The following is a 21668-nucleotide window of genomic DNA, read 5'->3' as shown; positions in this document are numbered from 1 at the left end:
GAATGTGAGCATACACAGTTCAACATTTAATATTGTACAGTTAATTGCTCCAATATTGACTAAGTAAGGACTCCACAAAAGTTGAATGCATATGTAACAAGGTATGCACAATGGCTATCAACTCAATATGTGGCAATGATTGCACTTCAGAACATGAATGTTGACAACAAATATTCCATTGTTTGGATATAAACCATACACTGGCTTAATCTATACAGGTCAACAATGCTTTGTTTATTGCATGAACGATTGCTATATGCTTTTGGTGTGTGAAGACTATCTATGCACAGCTCAATGTCTGCATTTGAATATATATTGCACACTGTGAGTCTATTAACCTCACTCAGCTCAAATGTGTGGTAATTGACTATAAACAAACAACACCTGAACATTAGCTGAATGAAAATGAGCTGTGAATATAAGTTCCATATGTGCATGCTGACTATATTCCACTCAATGTGCTCAAAAGCCCCGAATAAGCACCAATAGTCTTCAGCCCAAATGTGTGAATATTGGCTCCATCTGGTTCAATCTGTGAATACTGCCTTTACAGATTTGCAGCATTGTCCTGAAGCAAGTTGCATGTGCACAGCCTGCGCTGTTCCTATCGGTTAATTTTAATGGAGGAAATTCACAGGCTGTGTACCTGAAAAGATCTAAGACATATATCTCTTGGAGTTGCAGAAGAACAGATTTGACCCTAATTTGTGAATATTAACCATGCACAATTAATACCTTGCCATCAACCACGCCGAGCACAAAATCAGCCTCCAGATAGAAGTGTTCTGCAATAGAGATTTTTTTCTTTCTATTCTCCAAACACAAAAAAAAACGCTGAAAAATAAATTTAACTGGTTTATCTATCTTAAACCAAATTATGAAACATTGTCACTTTTAATTTTCTTTAAATTAACTGACTGATTTTATTGTGTTGAATGTTTAAGAGATCACAGGATAGATACAGAGCCAAGCTTTGTTTCAGTGGGTACAAAACAGAGTTTTCAGAATTGAGCTTTGATGGAAATCTGTGGTGTACAAGCAATTGCAAAAAACAGACATGGGGACATTATAGAGCACTAACCATTTACAGGGTCTCTTGCAGAGAGCCATGGGAATTATTAGTCTTTGAAACTGTTCACAAAAGACTGGGAGGCCATAAGAAGGATTAAGCTTGGAGAATGGGCTGTTGAGTATAAGGGAAGTAGACATATTAAATCAAAGCAGTCAAATTTATCATAGAACTCCTAGTTATTATTTGGGTTTATAGGGGATGGATTTGCAGCACCCACCAACCAATAAATATACTTCAGTTGGGGAGTGTGGTTTGATTGGAGTCAGCGGAGAAGGGGAGAGAAGAAGGACAGGAACCTACTGACACCAGTGGATGAATCATGAAAGCATCTCGAGACTGAATAAGGTATAATAAGAGTAGGAACATGCACAAGGAATGACCTCACCGCCTTTTTATAACCAAATTTGTTGTTTATGCTTCTCATCTGTTAAAACAGCCCATTGAGCATTCTTGGAGATGGCAATTCTCCCCATTTAATGACACCTGTTTGTTTTGTTTCATACTTATGTATTTTGAAACTCATAATTGTTTTCCTTTGCAATTTTCTCTGGAAAATCATTTCCATTCTTCTCTTTTCCTGGTGACATTGAGTCTTTCCTGCACAGGACCCACAAGAACCAATCAACATCCAGTACCTCATTCTATATGTGATCAATATTAATGGCTTTAGATGGAGGGATCAATTGTATGGTGGCAAGATGATACAAAAATGGGTGGAAAGACAGGAATCTCAAAACCTCCCCGGGTGAATCCAGAAAGCATTTTGAGATTGAAGTTGTAAGGAGGAGGAAAAAATTTTGCAAAGGGGTATAGATAGGTTAAGTAAGTGGAGGGAAAAATCAGCAGATGGCTTATAAAGTGATGAAATATGAGGTTATCCACTCAGTAGAAAGAACATAAAAGTAGAATGTTGTTTAAATGGAGAGAGTGCATCTGCACAGTGGAAGCTGGATGTCCTTGTACATGAAGCACAGAAAATGAGCATGCAGGTACACTGAGTAATTAGAAACACGCATGGAATGTTGGTCTGTGTTACAGGATGATAGATGAAAAAAACAAGCAAGTCTTGTTACAACTTTACTGAGACCACACATGGATGATTTTGGTCTCATTTCTTTCAAGAGGAATATATTTGCACTGGAAGCAATTCAGAGAAGGTTCACCAGGTTGATTCCTATTACGAAGGGGTTGCTAGATGAGAAATGATTGAATCCAGAACTTGAAGTCACAGGAGGCACAATTTGAAATTAAGGATTTGCTGATATAAAATGAAGATAAGAAAGCATTTCTTACTTGAGAAGTGAATCTTTGGAATTCTCTACCTCAGAGACCTTTAGAGGCTGAGTCATTGAATATGTTCAAGGTTGAGATATATTTTTGGTTTGTTGAGAAGTTAAGGGTTATGGGGAACAGGCAGGAAATTGGTGTTGGGGCTAAGATCAGATCTGCCATGATCAGAGGTGGCACAGTGGTACAGCAGTTATTGCTGCCGCCTCACAGTTTCAGAGACCTGGGTACAGTCCTGACCTTGGGTGCTGTCTGTATGGAGTTTGCATGTTTTCTCTATGACTGTATGGGTTTTTTCTGGGAACTCTGGTTTCCTCCCACATTCCAAAGCTGGTTGCAGGTTATTTGGTGACCGTAATTGTCCCTAGTGTGGGTGGATGGCAGGATAATTGGGGTGGGGAGGTACTTGATAGGAATACAAAAGGAAAAATGCAATTAGTATAGATTTATAGTTGGCATGGATGAGGTGGGCTGAAGGGCCTGTTTCTCTGCACTATGACTCGATGAATGGCTGAGCAGACTCAAGGGGCCACTTGGCTTAATCCTTGGCAGACAATTCAGATGCAAGCTATACCAAAGCTGACCCTATTCTTGCATATAAACAACCTTTACTCAAGCAATTTCCATGTATGTTCTGCATACCTAACAGAGTTAATAGAGCAGAATTTCTGCAGTGAGTATGGAAAGTGGGAGCAATGACTGTCGCAGTTAACACGATGGATTGCATGTTAAATTTCAGGAATTATAAATCTGAATTTTCAGCAAAAACCTTGACCAAATAGCACTGGGAGTTTGCAAAGGGTGGAAAGGTTGACAGGGTCCACAAAATGCAGAAGCAGTTTTGGAGCTGACTCAGCTATTTAAAAGAAAATGGAAATCTACAATTAAATGGGTGGATGCAGAAGTAATTGAAAGCAGCATCCTATCATATTTCTCCTCCCATACTGGAAATACTTTGAGAAAGATGTAGGATGTATACCTTACACTGCTATCATGAGGAAGTGTAAGGTATACACAGAAAAAGCATATCTCAAATCATTTCCAGTAAAATAAGTTTTTTGAACTTTTAGAACTTACATGTCATAGTGTAGATTAAGTGGAGGCAGATCAAAGATGGACAGATGTGACCATGTTGTGGATAATGTGCTTGATCCAGTCCAATGCCCACAGTCGCACCCTCTGCTTTTCTTGTGACCACTCTTAACTCCAATCAAATTGGATGCTGCGGGGGGGTGGGGGGGGCGGGGGCAGGGATGGGGGGTGTCCCACAAGATGGTCTGGGCCTCAGGGAGGGAATAGACCACAGATGACAGATTCTGAGACCTGGGCGAGTTTCACAGGCCACTTGTGAATTTCATAAATGTGCAAGAACCAGGATCCCAGTGAGTGGACAGTGGATGAGGGAACTGGAGCCGCAGTGAGTTTCAGAGGAGTGTGGAAAACATCACTTGGTGAACCAGATGTTGAACTATCTGGAGTTCCAAATAATCAGATAGTCGATTATTGGAGTCTTACGGCACATTATTGCCCAATCTATAATGTGTTAGTTGATCCATGTTTGGGTATTTCAGTGTAATATCCCATGTATTTCTAGCATTTTTCTGTTCTTGTTTCAGATTTCTGGTATCTGCAGTTTTTTTTGCTTTTCACATCCAATTTCCTTTTTACTCTCCACATCCTGAGATTCTAATACTCATTTTATAGCTTACAGAGAATACGAGACTGAGATATTCAAAACATTCAAGCTTGAATGTAAGCAAAGATTAAGACTATTTTTATATGGAAATAAAAACAGTCAATTCATATTGATTGCAATAATAATGTAATTACATTTTATCAGAAGAAGACTTTGAGTTTGTCTTGGGTCATTAAGTGGCTTAGATTAGGAAAGCACTATTGAATTGTTTTTGATTCATTGTGTTAGTGATATTAGCTGTTTATTGTGGCCAAATTGAGAGCCACTTTGTCTGATTGCATGACACTGATTTGACTATGTTTTGAGAATATATTCATTTAATACGTAGTTGGAGGGCAGTTGAAAAGTGCCTTATAGCTATGGAATATATTCGATTTAAATACAGAAAAAGAAGAGCCTTGCCTTTAAAATTAGAGTGAATAGGAATTACGTAAGTGGCACTTTGGCAAATTAGAACAGGGTGAATGGCAGATGGAATTGGCCTTTGCTCCTTTTAATCAATTACAAAGTAAAAACAAAAAATGTTTGATAAACTCAGCAGGTGAGGCAGCATCTTTGATAAGAGAAACAGAGTTAGCCTTTCAGGTCAATGCTTTCCCATCAGAGCAATCAGCTTCCATCAAAGGTCATTGTGTAACACTAACTCCTCCTCACTCTACAGATGCTACCTGATTTGCTGACTATGCAATTTCTACCTTTATTTCAGATTTCCAGCATCTGCAGCATTTTACTTTTGGCTTTTCTGTCAGCCAACTTTCCCTTAATTTGATACAGCAGCTCACATGTATCTCTACTATTGTTTCAGTGGTAGATTAAATCTATACAATCTCTAACCAACATATAGTTCTTGGTTCATTTTGTTATGAACCTTACAAAAATTGTTCTTTTTCCCCATTAGATCTACTTGAGATTTCTTGACTATGAGATGGAGAATTCAAATGAGTGCAAGCGCAATTTTGTGGCAATCTATGATGGAAGCAGCGCAGTGGAGGATCTTAAAGCCAAGTTCTGCAGCACTGTAGCCAATGATTTGATGCTTCGTACAGGTCTTGGTGTCGTTCGCATGTGGGCTGATGAGGGCAGTCGGAGCAGTCACTTCCAGATGCTTTTCACATCCTTTCAAGAACGTAAGCAATATTTGGATTTCTTTTAATTAATTGGACACTATTGGGCCACATTGTAAAGGTTAGAAAAGGATTACTACTGTAAAGGCTGTGGAAATTCCCCTAATGCATAACAGTTTGTGTACTTGACATCCCATTCTCATGCAGTAAAGCTTGAACAATTGGATTATACAGATATGACTTTTTGGTAATCTCTCAACATGCTAGATCCAAGGAGCAGTATTCAGGCAGTTATTGTTACTACAATCCAACTAAATGGATTTTGAAATCAAAAGAAGTTGTTTCAATTGCACTTTGATCATTGTTGCACATATACAATTTTGAGTTTCCCATCTTTAAAGACATAGCTGTGCCGAAGCATGGAGTAAAGTCACATTGGCCGAGAATTTGCTTGCAAAGTAATGGCATGTCATTGTTAGTCTACAAATACAAAAAACTGAAAAAAATTGCTTTTAATGCCCCAGTAGAGATATCTGATGACTTGCAAATCAACACAAATTGTTGGGTAATTTAGTGCTGCTTTATTATTAGTCTCACAATATACCGACATATCTTCAATGTCTCTGAAAGCATCAAAAATCTGCATGAACAATACAAATGTAACTCACTGCAGATTTAGAGTTTTATATTCCTGCAATGGCACTCAGCTCTTTTATCCAGAAAAGGAACAATTCAAAAAATAGTGTGTCTCTCCTACAGATGGTAAACTGTTCCTACAGATTTTAAAACTTGTAACTTCATATTTATGTCTTAATTTTTCTTTTTTATCTCATCTTTTCATCTAATTTTTCTTTCTCTCCTATTATTTCTCTACTTATATCTCACTTCACATTAAGTTGTGCAATTTCCTTCTCCATTGTTCCTTTTTTTCACAATTCCAAATTTAATTGGTTAAGGAGATAGACTATTGGTTCCAAGATCCCAGATGCCCCATTGTCAATATGCAATTCCAGCAAAAGATTTTGATCTGAAGAGAGAAGAGCGTAATTGATTCTTCAGACATGTGGCAAAATGCCTGGCTCCTGCTAATTCTGGGCTAATGACTAAGAGACAAGATCATCATCTTTCTGACAGTGGGATGATTTAGTTCCATATGGCTAAGAGTGTTTGCTTTTAAACTGGACTCAATTGGAAATATGCTGCTTGCACCCAATTCTCTTGCATCACATCATTAGTGCACTTTTATAAGCGGACTTCAATGATTCAGGTAATTCTTGACCAAAGTGATAATGAATATATTACCAATATGGTCACAAAGTTTAGAAATCCTTTTGTGAATTCTCAAAGGGCATTTTAACTCATCAGTGCCTTGTTGGAGGGATTGGGACTAAAGCCAGGGGCAAAGATGAAGGGAAAGGGAGGATTAAAATAGAAGCACGTATCTGCATGTTGGATACTGAAGTGAAAGTAGTGTAATATGATGGAATTTTGCAAAAAAAACTTAGCATCATCTGTGTTTTACATATTAGAAGAGATCGCAATCAACTTTGCAGTACGTGTCAATGAAAGTATATATCTGAACTCTAATTTCTAATACCTGAATGGCTCTAATTTCAGAAAATCATTGCTCACTAAACCTCGAGCTGGGCTTAGTTCAGTGAAGGGACCATGAAGTGGGAGATATTTCCTGATAGGGGAAGATATATAAACACAGAAAGAAATAACATTCTTTTTACATGTCAGACAGCTGAAAACTGGAGAAGAAGTGGGATTTTGATCAGTCCCTACACTTTTACATGTCTGGTAGAGTCTAAAAAGTTTGATCATTTTATCTTCAAAACTACACCTTTAATGTTGATGATCCTGTTATATATTCTTGTAATTTTCATTTTGGTCATTGGTAATTAATAACAGTAAGTCAATCAAAGTACTCACACAGTGAATAATGCAGCAATGTGTGAAATTCAAGTATTGAAAGGTTATTGGAGAACATTCTAACAATCAGGCATTTTCAGCACATTATGATATGAAATGAACATGGTATAGAAATGTCCTCAGAAATATGGGAGGGTACCAGGGACATAAACCCATAAGACAATTGTAGTAATCTGATTTGATTTTGAATTAATCAGCCCTTGTTTTGTCCAAGAGGATAATATATATTACATTGTAATGGTGGAGTGAGTGATTGGAAAACCTTAATGACTGGAATGGAAAAGCCTAAACATTAAAAAGAGCTGAAAAAGGATTTTATTGTACCGCAACTATCATAACATACCATAGCTTTTACAAAACAACACAACAAACTTGTCACTGCTCAGAAATAGTGCAATTCTCAATCAAGCTTTATTTGGGGTAATTGAGTGAAACAGCTAGGGCATGGGGACTGAAGATGGGAATTAGATGGAGAGTGCACGTAGGGGCAATAATAACATTGCAAGTTTAATAGTGGAAGCTTGGTCTACAGGTAGGAATTGGGTGAGAGAGCTGCAAAGGTCACTGTAAAGTCAGGAGGAGGTTGGGAGTGAGCAATAATAGATAGTAGCAGGACACTGGAGAGACACCAAAGCACAGTAAGTCAAGAGGAGTGTGGGGGTATAGCACTGAGTCCACAGGAGTTGGTAGAGAGCATCAAGAAAGTTAGTGAGTACATGGAAATAATATTAAAGTTGGAAGGAGGTAGGGGAAGCATCAAGAGACAGTGTATTGCAGAAAACAATAGCACAGAGTATTAAAGTGTGAAATCAAATAGGAAAGCAGCAGGTCATAATGAGGAACTCGGCAAGATAAACAGTGCACTAGGTTCACAGATCACTGGTCTTGTGATCTGAACCATTGCCCTGGTGAAGCACTGGAGTGATGCTACCAACATTGCCTCCACAAAATCCCCCAAATGCGCTGTCTAGCTAAGTAAGCCAACATCATTGTCCTCTCCCAGGCTAACATCCTCAGCACCAAGGCCTTACTTACACTCGTCAGCTCAGATCAGCAGGTCATGCCACTCACATGACAGAACAAGACTTCTGACACTCTGCACGGCAAGAGGTTACCAGAACAGATTAAAGGATGTTCTCAAACCCTCCTTGAAAGTGTGAAAACATCCCCACTGGCACTTAAGATCAACAAAGCTGCTATTGCTGGAAATATGAAATAAAATTAGTAAATACTGAGAGCACTCAGCGTGCTGCCCTGGTTAAGCAGTATCTGTGGAAAGAGAACAGAGTTGACGTTTCATGTCTGAGACCCTTGGTCTTTTCTGGGAAAGAGAGGAAAGTTAGTTTTAAGTTGCAGACAACAAGGAGGGGGTGTATGGAGCAAAGGGAATCTTTGAATTTCTGTTTCCTGGAAAGTTGTGAAGGTTGAATCATTGAATATATTCAAAGCTGAGGTAGACAGATTTTTGGTTTATAGGGGAGACAAAGGTTGTGTGGAATGAACGGGAAACTGGAGCTAAGGCCAAACTCAGATCAGATATGCCTTGGGCTATTGGAATGGTAGAGCAGGCCCAAAGGACCAAATGGCCCATACCTACTTCTGTTACTTAAGTATTTAGATTCTTATTAGCAACCAAACAATTCTCACAGTCTAGATGAAATTCAGTAAGAAACATCTGTCAGTACCTCCTGGCCTAATGGCAATATCCAGAATGGATAAATGCAGTCCTGAAAAAGAGTACTGACCCGAAACGTTGATAGCCTGCTTTTCTCTATGGATGCTGCCTGGCCTGCTGAGTTTCTCCAACATCACAGTGTTTTTTGTCTCGATTCCAGCATCTGCAGTCCTTTGTTTCTCTGGATAAATGCAGTTAACTAGCTTCATAAAGGATTGTTATACATCAAGATAATTAGTAAAGTTATGACACTTGACAGCAGATTGTTATCTCCATACCAATTACAGGCAGATCTCTTTTCAATCCAATCTTGACAATCTCAGTGTGACTGGCATGGAATTTTGACTGCCTTGTTATAGTGGTCCTGTACCGAGCCCTCCCTTCTCAGAATGAGTTCCAAAGGTAAAGGGCTTAAGGAGTCCTGGCCCCTGTCCTGGCCCTTGGCTAATCAATGAAGTCACATTGCACTTTATGGGGGCATGTGGGTAGCCTTTACTAAACTGCATTGAATTCCACCAGTGGAAAGAAAGGAGCACATATTCAAACCAATGGACACCCTCAGATAAGATAAGATATCTTTACTGGTCACATGTACATTGAAACACACAGTGTTCTGGGGATAGCCCGCAAGTGTCGCCATGCTTCTGGCGCCAACATAGCATGCCCACAACTACCGAACCCGTATGTCTTTGGAATGTGGGAGGAAACTGGAGCATCCGGAGCAAACCCATGCAGTCACGGGGAGAACGTACAAACTCCTCACAGACAGCGGCTGGAATTGAACCCGGGTTGCTGGCGCTGTAATAGCATTACGCTAACTGCTACACTACCGTGCTTGTCCTACACAGAGTAACGTTGAGCACGTGGCATTTGCCCCATTATTGCAGTATTGAAGTGGGTGTTTGCCAAGAAGCTTGCCCATTCTGTAGAAACATTGCATCACCCAGTTGTGGGATGTGTTGCAGAGTTTTCATAGTGCTTGCTGAGATGAATATTTGGAGCATTTACAGAGGTGCATGCTTGCCATTTTTGTTTCATCCCTTCAGATGATATCTGCTAGTAAACGTGGTCGGAGAACACTATCATATGCAATAAACTTTCATAGACTTTCATGGGCTGTGAGATATGGCTTGCATGAGCGAGGCTTTTGGGAGAGACTAACTTGTCATTTTCCATCAGTAATCATTACTAACAGAGGGCTGGTGGAGCATAATCCACAGAGAAATCTTGTACGAATCAATAATGCCTTTGTTGGAGACTCATTGCAGGATGTCTTTCATTTACCTAAGCAGTGGCTTGTAGAATGCTAAACCGAAAGATAATAATCCTGCCTACAGTCATCTAAAAAAATTACTCTTGTGCACATAGGGAAGGCTGATCCCTGCTGTGCTCTACTCATGGAAACGATGGATTGGCTTCCTTGGTTAAGGTAGCAAATGCCCTTGATGTAAAGTTCCTCACATATGCACAGGATTTCTCCACTGTACAGATTAATACACCCTGATGTTTTCAAGCACTAATAATTACATCGACATTGAGATGATTGATCTCTTGTACTTGACGGCATTTGCTTCAAAATGGACTTTTTAGTTATACTTAACTGAGTGACCTGGTGACCCGTAGAACAAACTACTTTGAAGGGGGATGAACCTTTCCTCCATAAATGAGAAAGCAGAGAAGGCACATCAGTGACTCAGCTAAATGTAATATCTTGCCATTTTGAGATCTGCTTGTCCCCTGCTTAATTCCAGCATGTCTTCAATAAACATCACATTATCATTGCATAAGATGCATGTAATTGTAGGAGGAGAATTCTCAGGGGCTTTCTCCATTTGTATGCATTATTAAAAATGTCATTTCGATATGTTTTGACATAAATGCATACATTCATTAAAAGATACACATTCATTAAAAGATAAAGGTGGCTCATAGCTTGGTCGTTGTTCTATGTATTGTACATCCTTCTGAGGCCTTCCTCATCATCTCAGCTGCATATTTTATTGAAGTGAATGGCCTGGAATCCATGGTGGTAAATATTTTAATGAACATTTTGTTGCAGGTATTCACCCTCAACAATAATTGATTAGGCACAGAGAGAATCTGTATTAACTGACAAATACATCTATTGGTTCAGTTAACAATAAACATGCAAGTCATTCAAAGCAAAGTATCTCTCTGCACACCCACTAGGTTTCTCTGACCCTCCCTGAGTAGCCAAAGAATATAAAAGGTAATACCAAAGAAAAGGAGTTCACAGTGGCCTGGCATAACTCTTGATTCCCAACCTAATCTCCACATTTCCGATGTGGGGTCATCCACTTCCATGATGGTTGGTCTCCAGAGTTTTTGCTATTTCTACACCCAAAACCCACCATTCTTATCGTCTTTCTTATCAGATTGAACTGTTGTGTTTCAATTTTGTTGGCTCTGGCTTATCAAACTAGCCTGTATCAGCTCCTCATTGGATCTAGCCCAAGGCTACAGACAGTATTACTTTATTGCTCCATCACCAGACTTGTGCCTCATTTAACTTTCTTTGGTCTCCCTCAATCACACCAGTTCAAACCAGTTTAGCCAGGTCAGCCAAACACTGGGCTCAGGTTACTTCAGGTCACAGGCTGTTCTTTCCACAAACCTGCCATTTCTACCTAACCAAATAAGCAGCTTCTTATTTGGAAATGATCTCAGGTTTAGCAGATTATCAGCAGGGAACTCACTGTGTCCACTTTCAATTGCTCTGATCAAGCCATCCCTGAGCAAGAAGCAGTTCACAAAACAGTTCACAAAATGGTGGCTGCAAGAACAGTCTCACAAAATGGCAGCCTCCATTCCTTCAACCACATGGCAAGAACAAAGACATTTGATTTGTCTGCTTCCACTGTTCTTGGCTCATTCCAGTTCGCTGATTTGCAGATTTTAATTCCTTCTGGCCAACATCTCCCCCTCTTGATCCAAAGATAATTATCTTAGGATCATTATCTTCCTTTAATTCTGTTGAATGCCCATGGTACTGCCATAGACCCCCAGTGGGTGTGTTACACTCACATTATAAAAAACATTTACCTACTGAATTCACACAATTCTCTTTTATACCGACAATCATCTCTTCTGTTTTATTCGAACATCACCTTCTAACTTTCACATAATTTTAGTCTTCCCACTTCTAAATTGATATATGTTAAGCATTACAATTATCAACATGCATAAAATTAGTATTAGGGCAGCATGTGATTCTATCCTCAGCCGTGGATGTATTTGAACATTAGATCCCCAGTTCCAAATCTTACTCCAAAAATCATGGTCACCCAATACCTCATTTGCCTTATCAGCATGTGTTCTAATCATTTTAGTGTGATTAGTCCATTGATGGATTACCTCCCTTGTCTCCTCCATAATTTGTGTCCAATCTGCAGTCAAGTGTGGAATTGGTGGCAACTCGGTAACAACATAACTCGACAGATATTGATCCATATCAGTGTGTTGAATCGTGAGGTCTTCCTTTGTTACCATATTTACTACTAGCTGCATTGTGTGCTTCCAAAGGGCACTGTTTCCGTCCCTTGGTATAACTTCTATCATCTTGTACAACTTGTGGTTGCCATTGCTATATAATACTGTATGTCTTTGTACCCTCTGGGATACCCAAGGTTTTGTCCATGCACATCAAACCATCCGCCCTCGCATAATATAAATTCGAGTCCTCCATTTCCCCTTTGTTATCCCGAGTTACCCAGATCCATTGAGAAAAGTTGTTTTTGATCACTGGGTGTTCTCCAAGTATCGACATTGCTGCTGTCACGTTCCTCAGCTGTAATGGTTCTGGAGCAGGACTGACTATGGCCCCAGTCATGGTTAACTCCATTGCAATAAAATACATTATTCCCTTCATCTTGTGTTAAACCATGTCATTCCATCTTGCACCTTCCTTTATCTTTTTCAGGGTACTTCCAGCTCCCTGGTGTCCCCATAGGTCATGGTACCAGTGGATCATTTGGTTTCATCCCCCCTCTGGAACCACAAACTTCCCTTCACATAAGACTACTGCATCTTTAATATGCACTCCCTTGTGCTCTTTGTGTATTTCTGACCCTGCTCTTTCTATCATTTTTAAAAAATTCTTTGTCTTTTACTCCTCTGTTAAATCCATAACCTTCACATGTTGCTCCTTCTGCCTTCTGACTTCCCCAGTCAGCTACTGCCATCTCTGTCCATTTACAGTGACTTGTTTTGCTAACTCGTCAGCCTTCCTATTTCCCTTGGGATAGCTTAGAGTGGACTTTCACCTTTAGATTCCATATTCTTTTCCCTTCACATATATCCTGTACCTGGTTCTCCTTTCACTATCCTATACTGAGGAGGAACCATCAACAAAAAATCTTTAAATCGGGTTCTTCATTTTCCTTTGAACATAGAGCATAGAACATTACAGCACAGTACAGGCCCTTCGGCCCACAGTGTTGTACCGACAGTTTATCCTGCTCTAATATCTATCTAACCCTTCCCTCCCACATAGCCCTCCATTTCTCTATCATTCATGTGTCTATCTGAAAGTCTCTTATATGTCCCTAATGTGTCTGCCCCCACAACCTCTGCTGGCAGTGTGTTCCACGCACCCACCACTCTCTGTGTAAAAAACTTACCTCCGACATCTTCCTTATATCTTCCTCCAATCACCTTAAAATTATGCCTCCTCACATTAGCCATTTTTGCCCTGGGAAAAAGTCTCTGACTGTCCACTCGATCTATGCCTTTTATCATCTTGTACACCTCTATCAAGTCACCTCTCATCCTCCTCTCTCCAAAGAGAAAAGCCCTAGCTCACTCAACCGATCCTATGTGTCTTTATGCTCAGGCATTGCTTTATTTGATCTCCTTCCACCTCCTCCCCTCCTCTTTGTTTTGATACAAATGGTCCCTTGGGATCATTTGCCATCATAACCTGACACTTGTGCAGTTCTCCAGTATAATTAAGATTTTCTGTGAGGAAGGCAGGAACTTTAATATGCTCCATAACTATATTTTGACCCTTCAGTATCAGGGATGACTTGACCAAATCATTTTAATTCAACCATCCAGCAGCAGCTAGAAAGGTGTGCTGGAGTTGCAAGGTGTTATGATGATGAGGAAATTAGGGGTGACGATGTGAACAAAATGCTAAACTGCTATTTGGACCAGCCCATTATTTTAGTCTTCCTGATAGGGTGAAGGTGCACTCCTACACTGTGTCACTTCCCTTCTGCAATCTCTCTGTTGGCTCTACCCTGACTTTCATTTCTCCACACGATGCCCTGTGCATTTTCTTGAAGAGGAAACATTCTAGCTGTTTCTGAAGTCTTCCTGAAGTTGGATTTTAACTCCTGCATTTCCTTCTCCCATTCTCTAACCATTTTCATAAGTACCCATGCCTCAGTATGTGTAGGGTCACTGGGATCAGACAGTTCCAACACGTTTCTAGATTTGTCGGTACTGTGAGACACTAATGTTCTTAACCACCCATTTGAGGGTTCTGGTTTTAAATGATCTCGATCTAATACTAATCCATATACTCCTTGGAAAACTATCCATAGGCGGGATGCAAATACAGTAGAGTATTCTCCTCTCCTCTGGTAACATTTGCTCAGTGCATCTACCGGTCCCCTCTGTTAATACCCAAAGCGGTCAATATCGCATTCTTTAACTCCTCATTTGTTCCCCCATCGTGTCACTGTACTCTGGCAAAGCTGAGTGTATGTTTGGATGCAGGGACGTTATCATCAATTTCCTTTCCTCAGCATCATTTAGACCGGTGGTAACCGGGGGGGGGGGAGGTGGGGGGAGTGTGCAGGGGGTGTGGGTGCATGGGGGGTGGGGGGAGTGGTGAGTGGTGCCGATAGTAGCACCGGCTTCTTTTGGTTGTGTGTTGGTGGGGGATCCTCGGGAGGAGGCTCCCCTTCATCATCATGACTGTATCTGGATGCTTCATCTGCTCAGTCTTCCCAGTCTGTATATCCATCACTACCTTCCTCCCCTATTTCAGATCCAAAAGTACATATTATTCCTCTCTGAGCAGCGGGTTGGGTCCTGCAGCTTTTCTGTCTGCTTAAGACACATTGTGTGATCTCCAGTGTTACTCTGCTTTTCATGTACTGATTTCTGTATCAAATTCATAGCCGTCTTTAAATCACTGCACTGTTTCCTCAATCCTTCCACTTCATTCTCAGCTACTTGGGCTTCTACTTCTCTCTTACTCTTTAACCAGTTTTTCACACTTCAACTGATACTGGTTCATATGCATCAAACCCTACTCCTTTTGTCCCTGTAAATCAGTAACCTTCTCCTTAAGGTATGCTACCTCCTCTTGGAGCCTTTTGATTTCCCCTTCTAATCTCCCCCACTCTACCCTAGGTTGTTGCCAATTCTATCCAATCTTCAATTAAACAGCCAAGTGCTACTGGCTTCCGTACTTGTTTAAATTTCTTGTCTGACAATTTCCCTTGAGCAATCTTCCAAAGTGCTTCCCCAGTAGTTTTCCCTATACCAACATACTCTCCGTATTGCAGCCACTTCCCCACTACGTATTTCTGGAGGAGTTCCCTCCAGTCAAAACAATCCAAGTCCTTGAATTACCTGAATTCCTCATCCTGGGTTAGTAACAACTAACGAACTACCCAGCCCCCAGTTCTCTCTGTACTTCACCAATCTAGTCTGGTTCGAGTTTCCCGATGACTCAACAGAGAGATTTATCCTCGAGCCTCAACAGGGATGCCAACAATAATTGATTAGGCACAAAGAGAATCTGTATTAACTGACAAATACCTTTATTGGTTTAGTTAACAACAAGCATGCAAGTCATACAAAACTAAATATCTGTGTGCACACTCACTAGGTTTCTCTGACCCTCCCTGAACAGTCAAAGAATAGAGAAGGTAATACATGATCCCAATGTAATCTCTACGTTTCCGATGTGGGGTCATCCACTTCCATGATGGTTGGTCTCCAGATTTTTTGCTACTTCTGCACCCGAAACCCTCCATTCTTATCCTATTTCTTATCAGATTGAACTGTTGTGTTTCAATTTTGTTGGCTTATCAAACTAGCCTGTGCCAGCTTCTCATTGGATCTGGCCCAAGGCTACAGGCAGTATTACTTTATTGCTCTTTCACCAGACTTGTGCCTTGTAATTTTCTTTGGTCCCCCTCAATCACACCAGTTCAAACCAGTTTAGCCAGGTCAGCCAAACACTGAGCTCAGGTTACCTCAGGTCACAAGCTGTTCTTTCCACAAACCTGCCAGTTCTACCTAACCAAATCAACAGCTTCTTATTTGGAAATGATCTCAGGTTTAGCAGATTTTAGGCAGGGACCTCACTGTGTCCACTTTTAATTGCTCTGATCAAGTCATCCCTGAGCAAGAAGCAGTTCACAAAACAGTTCACAAAATAGTGGCCACAAGAACAGTCTCACAAAATGGCAGCCTCCATTCCTACAACCACATGGCAAGAACAAAGACATTTGGTTTGTCTGCTTCCACTGTTCTTGGCTCATTCCAGTTCACTGATTTGCAGATTTTAATTTCTTCTGGCCAACAATTTTGACTGATAGTCAAAGAAAATAAAAAGCTTGTCAAACATGTGAACTGTTCACCTTTGTGCTCCCATTTAGTGGTAGTTTTCTGCTTCTGGATAACAGGTTTGCTCCTGGAGTGATGTTTCCTGGAATTCAGCACTGTGCTCACAGAATGCAGCACTCTTCCCAAATCCAACATTCTACTCCTCAAATGCAGATCTCTATCTCCAGAATGTAGCTCGCCACTTCCAAACTGCAGCTCCCATTTCCTGGAATGCAGCTCCCTTCTCCCAGACTGCAGCTCCCCACTCCTGGACTGGAGCTCCTCACTCATGGACTGCAGCTCCCTACTCATGGACTGCAGCTCCCCACTCCTGGACTGGAGCTCCCCACTTGCAGACTGCAGCTCTCAGTTCCTCAAATGCAGCTCCTCACTACTGGAATTCATCTCCCCATTCCCAGACTGCAATTATATAAATAAAATATGTGCAGTTAAAACATTTTAAAATCATTGAAATATTCAAAATATCTGTAAAGTTAAATGAAACATTTAAAAACATGAGTAAACTCTGAAGAACAATGGGCTAGATTGTGCCGGAAGTGACCTGCCGCCCATGCTCACACTTTCCTCTCTTCCTACACCCACTCTTACCATCTGTGGCATCACCAGTCCAATTTTCCTGCAGGCCGGACTTCTACAGACATCCTGTGAGTTGGATTTGTCCATGGGGACCCCCTTCATCTGAGGTGAACAGATCCTGAGGTCCTACTCCTGGATCATTTTAATGGCCCTTTGATAACTCACCATGGCCAAAGATCCTTGAACATTTTTAAATATCTTATAATCGGAGACATTTTAAAACTGTGCAAATACAGAAGCAAAAAAATAGAGTCATAGAGTGTACAGCACAGAAACAGGACCTTTGGCCCACCTCCTCCATGCCAAGCAAGTTGCCTACCTGAGCTTGTCCATTTTGGCTGCATTTGGCACATATCCCTCTAAATGTTTCATATCCATCTACTTGTCTAAATGTACAGTATTTTAAGCATTGTAAGTGAACCCACTTCTAAAGCTTTCACCACAACTTTATTCTGTTTACCCACCACCCTCTGTGTGAAAAAGCTGCCCCTCAGGTCCCTTTTAAATCTTTCCCCTCTCACCTTAGACCTATGCCTTCTGGTTTTAGACTGCCCGACCTGGGGAAAAGACTGACCATTCACCTTATCTGTTCCCCTCATGGTTTTATATTTTATATACCTATATAAGGTCGTTCCTTGGCCTTCTGTGCTCCAGGGAACAAAAGTCTCAGCCTATCCAGCCTCTCCTTATAACTCAAGCCCTCCTTTCCCAGTAACATCCTCATAAATCTCTTCTGCATCCTTTTCAGCTTAATGATCGTGACAAATCTAAAATTAAAATTGTGATATAAATAAAGTTACTGCAGAACACCTTTATTCTAAGTTTAGAAGTGCTAGAAAGCATTTAAACATGACTTAAGAATACTTTTACTTGAACAGCTTTATATGCTTGAAAGTATTGAAAAAACATCAAAATTAAACCAAATATGCAGATGAAAACTGCTTTCAATCTAGTTGGGTAATCCCATTCCATTGAATGGGGTTATGCCATATTTGCCAGTACTGACTGAGGTAAAGCTGAAGGACTGGATGCAGAGTGCATGTGGTCCATCAGTGCAGGACGTTAATGCTCTACCTGTGGATTCAGTAGTAGATTGGGAGGTTGAATGCACTAACATCTGACCTTCAGCACATTTCCGATGTTTGCACAGATGAAGACGTGGAATGAGCAAACCGATGTGGTACAATTAGCGCAGGGGTCCTCTGTTAAACTGTCCACTGAAGATCAGTAAACTCCTGCCTGTGAAATAGATGGTTAGGTTCAGCTGACAAAATTTCCACTGTAACTGCAAGAAAGGTGGAAAAGTTGGCACTGCACAGCTGGACTCTGAGAAGATCACTATGTGTTCAGTTGCGACACCCGTGCAGAAGTTTGGAGATCAGGTGCCCTTTAATTTGCAGCCCTGATGTCCATTGATGAGTGAATGGGTGCCCAGTATACAGTACTAATAAGCACCTGTCACACCATGACAAACTAAATGGAAAATGATTATTTTGCTTCCAAACAGAAGCACTAACCCTGCATAGTGTGAAGGCTCTACATTATTGATTGTTACTTGCCACACCAAACCATACATATGTTTTTACACTAGGTTTGTAACTGACAACTAGTATGAAGAGGTGTGGGATCCCCATGCAGTTCAGATCCTTCATGCTATGCAGAGTTTGTGTTTCTGTTTAAAGAATTATTTTCCAATGATCATTTCAGTTTTACCCACATTTGTCCCATGTGTTTTAACATCTTTTATGATAATTTGCAAGCCATTTGAATGTTGTCACATTGAGCATTAATGCACTGCTAAAAGAGTCATTATAGAATTATATATCGAGAGATATGTTACTAACAGTGCTGTTATGCTGGTAACGTGGGCACAAGGAACCTAGTGGGAACCCATACCCTGTACCCATGCCACTGCTGTGCCAGGAACCTGGAGCAAATCCGCAATGAAAATTCCTGCAATGAATTTGCCTATGGCAAGGCGCAGAGAGGCTGCCTGTGAGTCACATGGGGAGCCCACGCCTTCTCACACTGCTGCAACAGGTTCATGGCTGTCAGTTGCAAACCTAGTGCAAACACTCATGTGAGAATACAACACTCCACTCAGCTTGTCATTATGCAATGTGCTTATTAAGACGGTGATACTGGGCAGCTGCCAACCCAATCACTCATTGGTTGATGTCCGAGCTGCAAATTTAAGGGGCATGGGATAGCCAAACTACAGCATTGCTGGAGATCTGAGGCTCCATGCAGTTGTATGCCAGGGTAAGTGGGGCGCCATTCAGTGCTGACAATGCAGGCTCAGGACTGCAATCCGTTAGTCAGCATGATAAGTGAGCAACACTTCTGGGGACTAGCAGCAGCTGCCCCTTTTGTTGACAAACAGTCCAATTCTTATAGTCTCTATAGGAATTGGACTGTTTGATATGATTGATATCATATCTGTTAGATATGATTGAGCTACTTACTGTCTCCCCTTCTCCTTGTTTGACTGCACAGCTATCCCCAGCCTAGACATAAGTCAATCTGCAGAACATTATGCTTCTTGCCACAGTTATCATGTGTACACTTGAGCCACTAATTTTTTTGAATGACATCACCTATTAGTTGTAAGGAAGCAGATGACTGTCCAGTTTAGTTACTTGTGTTCTTTTGTAAATTCACAACTCTTTTACAGTTTGGATCTGAGAGATGGTAGAATTTAATTAAGATTCTTAGTTGGCAGTATCTCCTTAAAACAAAACTGCTTCCACTTTAACACTAAGCCCATTAAATTGTTATCTCATTGACAGGTGAAACTAGTCTGATTGGCACTCCAAAGAGAAAATTATCATTAGTGTACTTGGATGTCCATTTTATAGTTTTGAAAGTATACTGCTGGAACTGATTGAAGATTGCTATATTTGACTCCATAGATTTCAGTGCTGGCAATTAATGCAATAATTTGGAAAATACTCAATTCCCATGAAATGACATTTATGGTCTTGCTGAATGGAGAAAATAATTGCCAGAATAATAATTTTTTTAAAGAAGTTTGCAATTTGTTATTGGAGGATATACTTCATTGCAAAGATGCTACTTAGATTTGTATTCCACTATCTTAGTCATTGAATCACAGCTATGAACTAAAAAGAATATTCTACAATGTGGTAACTTTAGCCTTGAGAATTGATGTGTAAAATGCCATTTCAAAGTCATTATTTACCTCACAATGACTATAATTATCGGTACTTGCAATTAATTGTTGCTTGTGAGAATGAAGTGGTGAATCATGATCGTCCTCTGCTATGTCTTGCGAGGATTACTGAGAGCTGAGGTTAGCTTGGAAGAAGATTACCTATCATGTAGCACTGGAAGCAACACAATGCTGTAACCTCAAATGGATGATTTATTTTGTTTCAAAGTGTTTTGTTATTCAAATTTTCACTCATTATTTTATTTAGATGATTTAGTTACATGTTTACAGAGGATTTACTTTATAGTTTAAAATTGTGTAGAATATGATTGCCATTAGTGTGATCAGAGCACCATCATGTGGTTACAGACTTAAATACAAAGATCTGGCTCAGAAAATGAGCCACATGGTAGCTGTCTTTTCAGCACTAACTGAGCAATCAAGGCCAAAGATGTCATGAATACTGCAGGCAGAATGTGTGGAGAGAATTGCTTGGGTGTAACAGATGTAGTACAATGATGAGGAGATGAAAACAGGGAAGGAGTCTAGGGTTAGGCTATGTTGAACGAAGACCAGGGAGAATGACATGAACTTTGAAAGCAATGACAGGTTATTACCCAGGTTACAAAAGCAAGAAAAGAGAGACTAAAGGTTAGCTATAAAGAAACCTTGCTTAGTGCATCCTTTGGGATTACTATTAGTCTTGGCTTTCACTAACTCATTCCCATCATTTTCTGTGGGCCTAATAATGTATGGATTTCTGAAATGTTTTCTGGCTAGTGTTTGATCTATCAGAAAGAGAGAATTGGTTTGTAAGAGTTGTGTGAAATGTTTGGTTTGTGTAACTATTATGGGCAAATAACTACCAATGAGTTTGTGACATATGAGTGTGGACATTAGAAGTATGTATAAAGACTGGTCAACTGAATGTGTGATGATGAGAAAAATATTAAAGTACGTAAGATAAGATATCTTTATTAGTCACATGTACATCGAAACACACAGTGAAATACATCTTTTGGCGTAGTATTCTGGGGGCAGCCCGCAAGTGTCGCCACACTTCCGGCGCCAACATGGCATGCCTACAACTTCCTAACCTGTACATCTTTGGAATGTGGGAGGAAACCGGAACACCCAGAGGAAACCCACGCAGACATGGGGAGAACGTACAAACTCCTTACAGACAGCAGCTGGAATTGAACCCAGGTTGCTGGCACTGTAAAGCATTACGCGAACTGATTTTGCCATATTTGAGACTAATTGGTAAGTTGACAGGGTGAGGGTAGGGGAAATGGATGGTTGGTGAAGGGGCATTGTGTTATGCTATGCTGTGAAATCAGCATCTTGCCCGCAATTTGTTCCCAAACACAGAGTGCTCCCCACTATCGGTAGTATCGGCGGGGGTGCTGCCTCAAGAAGGCAACATCCATCAGCAAAGATCCCCACCATCCAGGCCATGCCATCTTCTCACAGCTATCATTGGGCAGGAGATACAGAAGCCTGAAATTCCACACCACCAGGTTCAAGAACAGCTACTTACCTTCAACCATTTGGTTCTTGAACTAACTGGCACAACCCTTACC

The 21668-nt window shown here is 40.6% G+C and overlaps 1 protein-coding gene across 1 annotated transcript in view; it reads left to right on the top strand.

Moving 5' to 3' along the window:
- The window catches only part of neto1l (neuropilin (NRP) and tolloid (TLL)-like 1, like), a 153353-nt gene that overhangs the window by 108125 nt on the left and 23560 nt on the right, over nt 1-21668 (top strand). Inside the window, exon 7 of the mRNA XM_052023084.1 lies at nt 4954-5182. Coding sequence (XP_051879044.1) covers nt 4954-5182 — 229 coding nt within the window. The remainder of the gene's footprint in view (nt 1-4953; nt 5183-21668) is intronic.

This window comes from Pristis pectinata, chromosome 9 (genome assembly GCF_009764475.1).
Source record: "Pristis pectinata isolate sPriPec2 chromosome 9, sPriPec2.1.pri, whole genome shotgun sequence".
NCBI classification, from domain to species: domain Eukaryota; kingdom Metazoa; phylum Chordata; class Chondrichthyes; order Rhinopristiformes; family Pristidae; genus Pristis; species Pristis pectinata.
This window is presented reverse-complemented; position numbering and strand designations above follow the sequence as displayed.